The sequence below is a fragment of the Leptonychotes weddellii genome, chromosome 5 (assembly GCF_054177405.1).
Source record: "Leptonychotes weddellii isolate Sample4059 chromosome 5, ASM5417740v2, whole genome shotgun sequence".
Classification (NCBI taxonomy): domain Eukaryota; kingdom Metazoa; phylum Chordata; class Mammalia; order Carnivora; family Phocidae; genus Leptonychotes; species Leptonychotes weddellii.
The window spans coordinates 23,152,265-23,165,845 of record NC_138373.1 but is presented as its reverse complement, the minus strand read 5'-3'; the positions used below and the strand labels follow the sequence as shown (position 1 = coordinate 23,165,845).

The 13,581-nt window shown below is 49.0% G+C and overlaps 1 protein-coding gene across 1 annotated transcript in view; it reads left to right on the top strand.

The window, feature by feature from the left end:
• XYLT1 (xylosyltransferase 1) overlaps positions 1 to 13,581 on the top strand; it is a 292,085-nt gene that overhangs the window by 258,299 nt on the left and 20,205 nt on the right. Inside the window, exons 7-8 of the mRNA XM_081819949.1 lie at positions 6,421 to 6,637; positions 9,605 to 9,781. Of these exons, the coding sequence (XP_081676075.1) occupies positions 6,421 to 6,637; positions 9,605 to 9,781 (394 nt within the window). The remainder of the gene's footprint in view (positions 1 to 6,420; positions 6,638 to 9,604; positions 9,782 to 13,581) is intronic.

Here is a 13,581-nt window from a genome sequence, read left to right as displayed (position 1 = left end):
AGCATCTTGGTGAACATTTATGGAGCGCTGTGGATTTTCATGCTTTGTTCCATGACTTTATTTCTTAACTAAAATGCTTAGGTTGTACTTATGCTAAAGGGAGTAATATGGATTCAGTGACAGATCACTGGACAGGAAAGAGAAGAAGGGGAGATTTTATTCCTAGGCTATGTGACTTTGGATGACTTTGAATCATACATTCTCTCAGTGCATTGTTTTTTTTTTTTTCAATCTATAGAGTTAATTATATTAGCTGATTGCTAAGATTCCTTCTTACTCAAACATGCTGTAAAATCTGAGGGGCAGAGTTCTTCCCTTTTGAACTCATTATAGGACAAGACAGTTCTGGAATAATTCCACACTCAATGAATATGCCGAGACTGTAGCCAGGGAATTAACTGAATTGAGAGACTTCATTGTCTGCCTTTTCTGAGATCAGTTTCAAAGGCTACAGCAGCTTTCTTAACTGACCTTTCCACACACGGATGAGAATCAGGACCCTTGTCCCCTTCCCTCCAATTTTCTTTGATGCTCAACTGAGTAGAGCTTGGTCCCTGTGATTTCAGTAGAATCATATTTAGTTATGACTTTGTTCCATGTTGTGCCAATAGAGAAAGTCTCTGGAAGGCAAAGCGCCCATCCCTGAAATCCTAGGAGGTAAAACCGAAGGCAGGTGATTCCATGTTTGCCCTTAAGTAGTCTGTTCTGAAGACAGAAGTTCTTGTGAGGTCTGGCTCTTCCAAGACCAACAATGAGTCCTTTTCTCTCGGATTTCAGATTTCTGCACAGTGTCTTTTTGAGGTAGAAGTTCTCAGATCCTCTGTTTGGATCCTTTTGCAAGGACCCTGACAAATCGGGACAGAAGAAGAACACAGAGTAGTTAAGAGCTTGCATGGGATTCATCCAGACCTGGTTTCGAGTCCAGGACCACTAGCTGTGTGACTTTAGAGAATGCACTTTACCTTCTTGTGATTCAGTTCCTTCGTCTGTCGAGTGTATATTAGAAGAATCAGATACCTGGTTAACTAAGGGCTGCTACTTCCTGATTGAACAACCGGCATGGCTGTTAGCTGTTACTCTTCCTTTTATTCATTGGCTCAGTAAATATTTATTGAGCACCAGCTGTATGCGAGGTACTATTATAGGTACTAAGGATACAGCCATGAACAAAAATAAGCCAAAAAAAAAACAAAAACCCAAAAAACAAAAACCCTCTGCCCTCTTGGGCTTACATCCAGTAAGGAGACAGTAAACTAAATAAATTCCTTGTATATGGTAATGCAAAGTTTTAAATGCTATGAAGAAAAGCAAAGCACAAAAGAGTGGTCAGGAACATGAGGGATTGTGGAAGGTGCTGCCGCTTTGTAAGAAGGGACTGACACCTGGGTCGGTCCATGGCTAGGATGAACGGTGCTTCCTGAACACTTAGCAAGAACCTTTGTAAACCTCACCTGTTACACCTTCACAGCTGATTCAGGGGGTTGTCAGCACAGCTGTGATGGAGCTGATCCTATAGATGAGCAAACTGGCATTCAGAGAGCCCAGGCAACCCCACAGCTCACCATCTGTGAAAGCAGAGACAGCCTTAGTACCCAGATGCCCTCCGCATCTCTTCTCTCATTCCACCTGTTGCCCCTACATAAGCAAATCATCTGGAGATGAAACTAGAGAGAGGGGAGTGTCATTGGTCACCCTCTGTATATCGGGCCCAGTCTGCACGCCACCCCTCAGGTGACAGCACCACGCATCCTTGGCTGCTGACCGACATTTGTGAACAGCCACACCCAGCTGTTGGCCGATTTACCTTGATTTCCATCCATTCCCTTTGCAAGCGATGGCAAATGCCCAGGGCAGAAAACAAAATGCAGATCCCTGCCCAAGCATCTGATTCCTTTCCCTTGCTAGAAACCCAGACTCTGGGCCTCGGGCCACCTCCTCCCTAGTCCAGACCCCCTCTCAACCCTGGAACTGAGAGCTGGGGGATTGTTTGTCTCTGTTGACTCATAATTAACCAAAGAATGAATTTGCAGCTTATCACTTTTCAAATGCAGTAAATATAGCAACCAATCTCCCACCCCATGAATATTTCATTTTGGAGATTACTGCATAAATGTTGTATTTGGATATTATGGTCTGGGACGTCACATTAAAATTGCAAGACGATGCTATTCTCCCATAATGGAACACAAAATGTGGAAAGAAAACTTGTGCATGTCCTCACACCTGTATTTCTTTTCTTTCTCTCTCTGGGTTAGTCTTGGTTACCATGTAAGTTCTGCTGTAAGTTACCTAAAATTTAAAGTCTTAAGCATGGTTAAGTGTCTGTGATTGGACATTATTATATAATTAGCACCAGTCAGAGCTGAGGTAGGATTTTCTTTTCCTAAACTCAGGGGCTTCCTTTAATGGACGGGTTTTAGAGCTCAGTTTTGTATCCGTGGAATGGTACAGGAAGTATACTGAAAAACCTGCAACAAGTCATTCCCAGAGAGAACATGGTTTTGTGAACAGCTTGGATTTTACCCTTGGAAACCTGTGTTAGGGAAAGAACAAGACTAGGGTCTTTGGATATCTGGGTCTTCTGGTTGGCTTGTGTCTTCTGTGTATCCTCGGAAGAGTCATCAGCCTTCTCTGGGATCCCATGTATCTGGCTGGAATTCCTGCCCCACACTCTCTTCGTGGGTAGAACAGAGTGACTTAGAGAGTGTCACAACCGGAAAATGCCCAACAGTTACCTAACCCATGGTTATTATGGCTGGTGGCCCATGAGCTGGAGTCAGGCTAGGGATCTGTTTTATGTAGCCAGAAATACCTTTTTTTTTTTTTTTTAAGGAGTTTGAGTGCTTTTCAAAAAATGCTTTCTCTCCTTCTTTGCTGTGACTCCACCTACCCTATTGTCTTATACCCAGCCTGCTTCCCACGCTTCCATTATCTGTCTGACCCCTGTAGGCATTTGAGGTTGTGATCCAGACCTAGCCCAACTTTATCATTTTACCAAGGGAGAAGCCAAGACGCAAGGACATCGCTTCCCAAAGTCAGCTGGTTACTGGCAGAGCTGCACCACAGCATAGATGAAAAGTGCTTTTCAGGGCGCCTGGGTGGCTCAGTTGGTTGGGCGACTGCCTTCAGCTCGGGTCATGATCCTGGAGTCCTGGGATCGAGTCCCACGTCGGGCTCCCTGCTCGGCAGGGAGTCTGCTTCTCCCCCTGACCCTCCCCACTCTCATGCTCTCTCTATCTCATTCTCTCTCTCAAATAAATAAATAAAATCTTTAAAAAAAGTGCTTTTCAGCAGAACTCAGCCTGTTCACCATCATCAATGTTTTGATGACACTGTTACCATTTGTGTTGAGAACTCAGTGTATTACATCATCATGCTCAAAGGGTGACCAGTGTCTAGGGGCAGGTCCCCCACTTATGCAGAAAAAAGAACTGGCGATATGGATTTATTAGTGAGGTTTCACACGGTTCCCTCCAGTGGATGTTAGTGGATTGGGGGAGGCTCAGGGGGAGGGAGTCTCTGTAGAATTCAGCATGTCCAGCACAGTGAAATGGACTCCAGCTTTTGTAACCTGCAGTGTGGCCATCACAGTGGACCTTTCCTGAGGGGCGCCTGGGTGGCTCAGTTGGTTAAGTGTCCAACTCTTAATTTCTCCTCAGGCCATGATCTCAAGGGCATGAGATCAGGCCCCACGTCGGTCTCCACGCTCAGCATGGAGTCTGCTTGGGATTCTCTCTTTCTCCCTCTCCTTTTGCTCCTTTCCCCACTTGCTGTCTCTCTCAAATAAATAAATAAGGTCTTAAAAAAAAAAAATAGACCTTTCCTGAATCACTGCCTTGCGCTGTCCTAGGAACTGGGAGAAAAGCGGAAAGGAGGAATCCGAGGTCAGTTCTAATGAGAGCCGTGTCTACCTGGGGGGAGACTGGTAACTCTAATCCGAAGCCAGTGATGACATCTGCCATGGAGGTGCAAAGACCTGTAGACACATGACGAGGGAGGTGGACTGGCTTAGTGGAAGAGGGGTATTTACGTGCCACAGCCATGGTTGCCTGCTCTGTCTGGGGCCTGAGAACATTCACATCCATCCTGGTAGGGATAAGAGTTTAAATTGTTGAGGAATGTATGAGGATTTTTGCAACTGCAAGTGGCAGAATCTCATCTCCAAATGCCCTAAGCACATTACTGATGAGCCTGGTGGTGAGTCACGCATGGTGGGATCCAGGATCTCAAGCAAAGTCACCGAGACTTAACCGCCCCCCCCGTCCTTCTCCCCCTTTCCCTCCCTCTCTGCCTCCCTCTCTCTTTTGCTCTCCCTCCCTCTCCCCTTCCCTCCCTCCCTCTCCCTTCTGTGTTACCTGTACTATCAAACAGCTTCTATATTTGTGGCGACAGGATGGCTGTTAGCAGCTCTAGGCTGACATTCTCCCAGCAAAAACACCATAGAAGAGACTCCTTCCTGGGCGCCTGGGTGGCTCAGTTGGTTAAGCGACTGCCTTCAGCTCAGGTCATGATCCTGGAGTCCCGGAATCGAGTCCCGCATTGGGCTTCCTGCTCGGCAGGGAGTCTGCTTCTCCCTCTGACCCTCCCCCCTCTCATGTGCTTGCTCTCTCTCATTCTCTCTCTCTCAAATAAATAAATAAAATCTTTAAAAAAAAAGAAGAGCCTCCTTCCTGGTGGATGCAGCAAAAATCCAGGGCCCGATCTCAGACTTAACCTTGAGTTACTCACCCATCCCTGAACCAGTTATCCAGCGGGGCAGATGGAATACTCTCATTGACCAGCCTGGTCATGTGGCCACCCCTGGTGCTGGGTGTAGGGCACGAATCCAGGTCAACTGAGATTGAAGATAGGTGACCATCCAAGGAATAGTCAGGGTGTGGTCCCAGAAAATTGAGGGGTGGATGCTGGGTAGTCAAGAACACGGGATGAAGCCTTGAAAACATGCTGGGTGGAGGAAGCCAAATACAAACAGGCCACATATTGTCTGATTGAATCTATGAAATGTCCAGAATAAGTAAATCCATAGATGCAGAAAGCAGATTGGTGGTTGCTAGAGGCCAGGGGCAGAGGGATGGAGCGAGTGACTGCTCACGGGTACAGGGTCTCCTTTGGGGGAGGGTGCTTAAATATTTTGAAACTACATAGGCGGCGACTGCGCAGCATCATGAACGTACAAATACCACTGAATTGTACACTTTAAAATGGTTGATCTTGCGTTGTATGAGCTGGAGAAGCAGCGAGATCCCTGGGTCAGGAGATGTCTAGACAGCAGGCTCCCAGAGAGAGAACTAGCTCCTGAGGGGCAGGAGCATCCTTCCTTCTGGTCCTTCCTGCCCCACACCAGGCCAGCACACTGCCTGGCACACAGTATGTGTGAAGTTCATCCTGCAAAGGACCTGACGGTTCGGGCCAGAAGGCTTGGTTCTAGTTCTACCCATAGCAGCCCTTTGATGTTTGATTTCTGCATCTACAAATTAGGAGCTGCCAGTTCTACTCAGCCTGCCTTGCAAATCCCAAATACACACACACACACCACACACCACACACACACACACACACACCACACACACACACACACACACACTAACGCAGGAGTTACTAATCTGGGGTTCATGGAGAGAATTCAAGGGTTCCATCACTTGGACTGGGAAGAAAATTATTTTTGTTTCCACTAAACTCTCATTAAAATCCAGCTAAATAGAGGTAACACACCACAACAGTATTAGCAGTAAGTTAGGAATCACAAATTTTCATATCACATTATGGTTGTGCATATACCTCTCAGTATCATTTACGCTCACCTCTTCTGCACAATTACAGTAGTTATTAGACCTGCCGCAAGATCATGTTATCTGATGTGTTTAAAAAAAAAAAAAAGAAACACACATGATTATCATGAATTCAGTGTTTTTAAAAATCTTTTGTGATCCTGTATTTAATGTGTGAATCCAAAAGCACACAGATTATCAGATCGTAACTTTGGTGTTTTTAAAAAATACTTTGTAATCCTACATATTTTGAGGTGTGCCTTTAAGAGCATGATTCTGAGATGAGCATCCAGAGGCTGTATTCACCCAACTGCCAAGGCATTCGTGGCATGAAAAGGTGATTTCCAAAAGTTCTGCAAAGGAAGAAGAAGATGATCATTGCATTGTTCTTGTGCTGGGCAAATCCCCCTAAACACTCTAAGCTTCAGGGTCCTCAGCTGTAAAATGGGCATAATGGCAATGCCCGCCTCATAGGGATATAGTGACCTGCCTCACTTCTGAAGATCAAGTGACAAACTATACACAGAGCCCCTCCCCGGCTCAATCCCTGGCATACAGTAAGTGCCCAGTACGTGCTTTTATTGCCATGATTGTGCTATTTCATTTGGATTCCGTGCACCTTTGGGCTGAAGGGCAACTTTGTCTTTCCCAGGTTCATCCGAAAGCAGGGTCTGGACCGGCTCTTCCTGGAGTGTGACGCCCACATGTGGCGCCTCGGGGACCGGCGAATCCCGGAGGGCATTGCTGTGGATGGAGGCTCGGATTGGTTCCTGCTGAACCGGAAGTTTGTGGAGTATGTGACGTTCTCCACAGATGATCTAGTGACCAAGATGAAGCAGTTTTACTCCTACACCCTGCTTCCTGCTGAGGTGAGTGTGTAGGGAAAAAGTCCCTGAGCAGGTTAGGAGCTGGCTCTAGCCTTTGGAGGAATACGGAAGCTGAATTTTTGCTGAAGGTTTGGCAAAGCGATGCTGGATCCAATACTTAGTCCTCCAGACATCCAGATGAAGGTGGAGAACTACATCAGCCACCAGGGTCCTTGCTGTCATAGCAAGCCCCCGGTCCCCCTCTGGTCTGCATGGAGGGTGTATGGCATAGACGGACACACAACTGCCACCAGCAGTCCACACGGCATCTTTGTGCAAAGTAGAAAAGGCAGTCCTTCCTCAAGACACTTGGCTCCCATTGGTCATAAAAATCATCATGATATGCTGACCTTGTTAGAACAAGACACTTCACTGCCACTTTCCAGAAAATGTTTGTAAAAAAAAAAAAAAGAAAAGAAAAAGAAATCTCTCATTCCTACCGTGTTGATGTTGCCCCATTAGGGTTGTGCAGTGTGTAGCCTGCACAACTGTATATGCTGGCTTTTTCAGGACACACCCACATCAACTTTTGACAGATCGTCCATGGTCACCAATCCTGTAATACCCACTTTTTCAACATGAAGAGTACCTTTTCTGATTTCTTAATATTTGTCTATCATTCCCTGACAGACAGTAGTGTTGGCCTTATCATTCACAAATGGAAATTCCAGTGATCCCAAAGACAGAGAGCCAGGGCTTCTGCTGGACCTGCACTGTCTCCCGTACTGACAACCATTGGGACGACTCAGCATTTCCTGATGACTTTTAGAAGCATTTGAAAAGCTCCAGGGAGCCTGTCACCACTTTTCAGACTTCGGTGCAGGAAAGGTATCTTAGTTCAGACTGTTACAATGAGGTACAACAGAGTAGGTGGCTTATACACAACAAAAATTTACTTCTCACCATTCTGAAGGCTGCAAATCTGAGGTCAGGGTGCCAGGATGGTCGAGTTCCAGTGAGGGCCTGGTTCCGGGCTGCAGTCTGCATACCGACCGTTCATATGCCACAAGGGACGAGGGAGCTCTCTGGGGCCCCTTTTGTCAGGGCATGAACCCCATTCATGAGGTTTCCACCCTCCTAGTCTAATCTCCTCCCAAAGGCCCTCACCTCCTAACACCGTCACATTGTGGAGCTGGGATTTCAACCTTTGAATTTGGAAGGAGACAGAAACGTGCACTCCATTGCAGAAGCCTGGTTGCGTAAGGTTGCAGACCGTTCTGGAACTGTCTCCCGCTCCATCCGGAGGTGGGTGGGGACCCAGTTCTGAAATGCTGCCACTGACAGGCCACCAGCCTTCTCAGACCTGCACCGACCTCCAATTGACCTCCATCCCAGTTTCTGACTTCAGAAAACTCCAGAGCTGGTTCCACTTCTCTTGAGCCCGTGACATCTCCCATGAGTGGTCTCCTACCATTTCTTCCTGGCAGTGCCCCAGGCTCAGGCTGTGTTTCTAGTCCAGACAAGACAACATACCTCATTTGATGGTTCCCGCATCCCTCACCAACATCTGGGGCAGCACCAGGCTGGTAGGGCTGACCACTCACATCACTCCAGAGGGATGATGGGCTTGCCATCACTGGGCCCGGTTTTACTATTCTGCACACACATTCGGTAATCAGCTTTTAATCCTATTTCACCGAAAATCACCTTTTCTCTCAGTGCCGATAACCTCCTCATCCATTATCTTGCGGGGAATTTCTGTATCATTATGAAAGGACACAGGGCAATTGGTAATTGGGAACTTTTCCCCACCGCTTGATGGAGAATATGTGCCTCTGTGGGCTTGTAGACAATTCAAGCTTAAAATCCAGGCTCATGGGTATATGTCATTTAGCAGCACAGGAAGGGAAGCTGGGGGTGGTGGGTGGAGCCTTGTTTTGCCCTCCACCCATTGAGAAGAGACTGTGTGCGGTTCTGGTTGTTTTAATCAAGATGCCCATCCTGATGCTGGCTTTGTCTGTCACAACCCTGTCCCAGCACACACAAGCACTTTACACTCCAGCATCCCTGCCTTGCCCTTTCTTCTCCCAGACCACCATCAGAAAACCACTTTAGAATAAATCTGAAGGCTGAGCCATAAATTTGTTACAGGCAGACTCCTATCCCCCAACAGCTTCCCCTAGGGAGCAGAGAGCAGGGGAGAAGGTATCTGCCTCGTATCTGGGGTTGTTATAAAACAGCGTCCAAATAGAAATCTGCCTCTCCCTCCCTCCCTCTCTCTCTCAGTCTTTCAGAGGCTATAACCATGTCTCTCCTCTCTGGTCTCTCTCCACTCTCAGCATTGCTTCTTTCTCACATTCTTAGGAGAGAGAGGCCAAGAGTCTTAGGATTAGCAGAGACCAACGGAGCCTGGTTCAGCACCACGGACAGCAAGCAGCCCTAGCCCGCCCCTCCCTGTGCTGCAGTCCAGCTCCCATCGGTGGCTAAAGCAGGAGGGGTACCTAGGACACCTTCCAGCCCTGGGACTGATACACCCATGAATCTGGCTTCCCTTACCCAGGGGTGAAATTCCAGAGCATCAGTCTTTGTTCTCGAGATATCTCAGACTAGAATCCCTTTGGTTTCAGACCTGGCCATTTGCAAAGCATGAGCCTTCTTGGCTCAGGATTTTCTGGATAACTGTCACCATGTTTCTTTTGGTTCCCATGTGTGGCCATGACCGGAGGGACTTTTCCTCTCTGCCAGGCAGACAGAAGATGTCCTGAATGATAGGAAACACCTTGAAATCAGATTGTAGACTGTCGGGAAAGACAATTTAGAGAAACACCCAGAGCGTTGGCCTTCCAAGCGGAATTCAGCTCCTGTGGACAAAACATCCCGTGTGCCCTGAGTCACAGCAGACTGGCGGCTGACCCTCCTTGGCAGAGACGACCGAGGAGCCTCCCAAGGGAGTCCCTGCACCGTCATGTGGTGCTGGGGAGGGAGGCTGCAGGAGGTCTCAGGCCAGTCCCTTCCCTGTCTCCCCTGCAGTCCTTCTTCCACACGGTCCTGGAGAACAGCCCCCACTGCGACACCATGGTGGACAACAACCTGCGCATCACCAACTGGAACCGGAAGCTGGGCTGCAGGTGTCAGTACAAGCACATCGTGGACTGGTGCGGCTGCTCGCCCAACGACTTCAAGCCGCAGGACTTCCACCGCTTCCAGGTGAGCCCGCCGGCCGGCCCGTGGCGCCTTATCCTGCGGCGACCGGCCCTGGCCGGGGGTATTCACGGTGATGGCATGAGCAGGGGCCACCATTCACCGGCCACTTCCCCCGTACCAGAGCAGTTCTAACCATTTTGCCTGTATTGACCCAGAGGCCCCCACCGTCAACCTCAGATGGGTCCACAGAGATAGTGTTATTGTTACTCTGTTTTAGAGATGAGACACTGAGGCACAGAAAGGTCCAAAAGCTTGTTTGAGGTTGCACAGGCCAATGTATGTTTCCACGTCCATTTCTCTATCGTTCAATCATTCTCCGAAATGTGGGTCAAGAATGTATTTCTGGGTACAAAGTTGAGTGTGCCCAGGGCAGAGTTTCTCCACCTCAGCCCTCTTATCACGGTGTCTGGGTCGGTCTCTGCGGCGGGGGGCACCGTCCCGCACCGTGCTGCATGTTCAGCAGCATCCCTGGGTTCTGGCCACTCCCTCTAGGGGCACGCTTCAGTTGTGACGACCAGAAATGGCTTCAGACATCGCCAGATGTCCTCTGGGGGCAAACTCACCCCCAGTTAAGAACTGCTGGTCTCTGGTGAGGTCCGGAAATTTTTATTTTAACCTGTTAGATTCTGGAAAATTCTGATGAGCAGCCAGGTTTGGAAAACACCATGCTCTGAGGACCTAAAGGAGGAAGAGGGGGTAGACACATTGGTGCTGTCACAGTATCTCTGCGCGGCCTGGCCATTTATGGTTCTGGGGAGAGCAGAGGGCAAGGGGTGATCAGTGCTCCACCTGCTTCCGTGAGCCCCGAGGATGCCTTGGCCCCCAGACCTGTTCAGGATGGCAGCCTCTTTCCATCCCCTGTGAGTGTCCCTCCTGCTCCCTCTAGGCCAGCACCCTGAGGCTCTTCCTCCTCTCCCCCTCCACCATGCCCTCGCCCCTGCTGCCAAGAGCACAGACAGAACGCCCCAGAATGGCTAAGCACATGGCTCTGAGGTCACGAGAGCCACCACGTGGAGATAGTATGCTTCTTCCCCAAGCACGAGCCCAGAGGGCGGGCGGGAACCACAGTGCAGGTGGGTAACCCAGGCTGAGGTGCCCCCACCGACTCGCTGGGGCACGTAACAAAACCGCCCAGGGGAGGGTGCAGATGGAGCTTCCGGTCTCTGAGCCTGGCTCCTCTCCTTGGCATGTGGTCCCCAGACCATCCCCATCAGCCTTGCCGGGAAGCTTGTAAGAAGTACAGAATCTCTGCCACTGCCCCCCGCGTGCTAGGTCAGAATCCGCGTATAAATAAGATTCTCCAGGTGACTGGGGGGCTCCTTATGTTTGAGAAGCTCAGGGGTGGGGATCCGCTCTGTCCCAGGCTGTGTGCCAGGCCCTTTGTGGACGTTGGCTTCCTTGGGGTAGGCATCATCCCCGTTGTGCATGGGGAAACTGAGGCACAGAGGGGCGAACTTTCTTGTCTGTGGACACACGGTAGAGTGGTAGGCCTGGGGGTCCCTCCCAGGTGCTTCCAGTTACAGACCTGGGCTTTTTCCACTAGACCCCGCGGCCACCCTGGTTTTGTGTCTACATGGGTGCAGAGCACACAGCAGGTGGCATCTCGTTATTCGGGTTCCCTCCAGGCGCCCACCTGACATCTCGCACCCCGGTCAACGCTTGCTGCAATAAGTATTTCTTTAGGCCTGTTTTTGGAGGCAGATGAAGAGCTACCTAGGGACCTCCTCAAACCCATGTTAATTTAGGTATGAACTTGGGTGACATTTAACGCCTTTGTCCACGCAAAAAGGATCCGCTGAGCAGAAAGAGGGTTGCGGGTTGGGGGGGGCGGGGGGGTAGTATTTGACCTATTCAAAAGGGAAAAAAAAGGATTCCCACTTTTGTAGAGGACCAATTGTTGCCCTTGAGGCAAAGGACCGTCATCGTTGAGAGCAAGCAGCCGCGCTGCTCCTGGGCGGGGCAGCCTTCATGTTCCAGCCCCAGCCTCCTGGGGGCATCGTGGTCTCTGGTAAAAACAGGCCAACACGGAGACCTCGCACGTGCTCACAGCTGTTTCTTTCACAGTAAACAAAGATCCAGAATATCCCCCAATATCTAGACTCAAGAAACTGCTGCCTGTAAGGAACTCAGAGTTCTTGTTCGAAGAAGAGTGGTAAATCTAGAAACATGCCCTTTTAGAAGATCCAGCTGGGAATAGAGAATCACAGGCAGAGACCGGAGGCTGCCTGGCCCCCGAGTCCACTTCTCTTGCCCCAGAACATGAAGATCTAGAAGCTTCTTGTTGCAGGCTTCAGGGGGTAGTGACAATAGACCATAATAGCAGATGATTCTGTGTGCCAGACTCTATGCTAAGTACCTCTAGGATTATACCCATTTCAAGGATGAAGAAGCTGAGGCCCTGGGTGATTTCCCCAAAGACCTATATAGCTGGAAAGTAGCAGAGTAAGGATTTGAACCCAAGTGGTCTGACTCTTTTCAGCGCTACTGTAAGGGAACTGAACTGACCCTCCACCACAAAGAGGGCCAGAATATTATTAATATTATCCACAGACCACCACAGGGTTCATAAAGCAGGGAAGCGAGAGGATGTTCAGAATAATACCAAGGATGTTTGTTTGCTCAGTTAGCAGCTCAATCCTAGGATGATGCAGTATTTGAGTCCTCAGATCTGGGTTCGAATCCTGCGGATGTGTGAGTCTGTATATATCACTTCCCCTTTCTGAGCTCAGCTTCCTTATACATAAAATGGGGGTCATCATGCCTGCTTTGCAGAGTTGATTGAAGAATTCGAGGTGGTGACGTGAACGCAGTGCTCTGCAGAGAGTGTGTGCTCAGCGGTTTTTATTGTCATTAGTACTGTTACTAATCCACTGCACTGAAAACAGTACCAGACCCAGTTTAAGGTCCGTAATAGCACTAGACCCTAAGCTCCTCAAGGGAGGGGCTGTGCTTTCATTGTTCCCATAGCCCTAGACCGGGGTCAGCAAACTACGGCCCCTGGGCCAAATCTTGCTTTTGTAAGTACAGGTTTTTGGAAAACAGCCACACCCATTCATTGGCCAAGGCTGTGTTTACTATGTGGCTGCTTCACTGGACACCAGCAGAGCTGAGTAGCTGCAAAGCTGGAAATAATTATTACGTGGCCCTTTGTGAGTCCCCACCAAGGCATGAGGGTAAGAGCAGGTAGATAACAGGGCGGCCAGTATTTTATTTCTTTATCCTCAACCCCGGATCTTAATCCTGGCTTTGCCATTATCTTACTGTGTGACCTTAGATAAGTCCCTTTCCCTCTCTGGGCCTCTGTTTCCTTGAAAACTTGGTTTACATAAGTGGTCTTCATGATCACCTAGGAAACTTTTTTGGTTACAGATTCCTAAACCTCATCTCCAGAGATGTTAACACTGTAGGTCTGGGGAAGGACTCCAGAAACTGAATTTTTTTTTTTTTTTTAAGAGGGAAGTGGGGGAGGGCCAGAGGGAGAAGGAGAGAGAGACTCTTAAGCAGGCTCCACGTGCAGTGCAGAGCCCAACACAGGGCTCGATCTCACAACCTTGAGATGACCGGAACCAAAATCAAGAGTCGGACACTTAACGGACTGAGCCACCCAGGCGCCCCCAGAATCTGGACTTTTTTAAAGCTATTCAGTTGGCAGTGGTGTGCAGCCCCGGTTCCGGTGTCACATTCTCTTCAAACCTCAGCAAACGAATCCCCTCAAAAATCTGTTAAGAATGTAGATTCCTAAGCCCCCCTCGCAGAGACTCCGACCAGTACCTCTGGGCTGTTCCTTGTGAGTCTGTAAATCA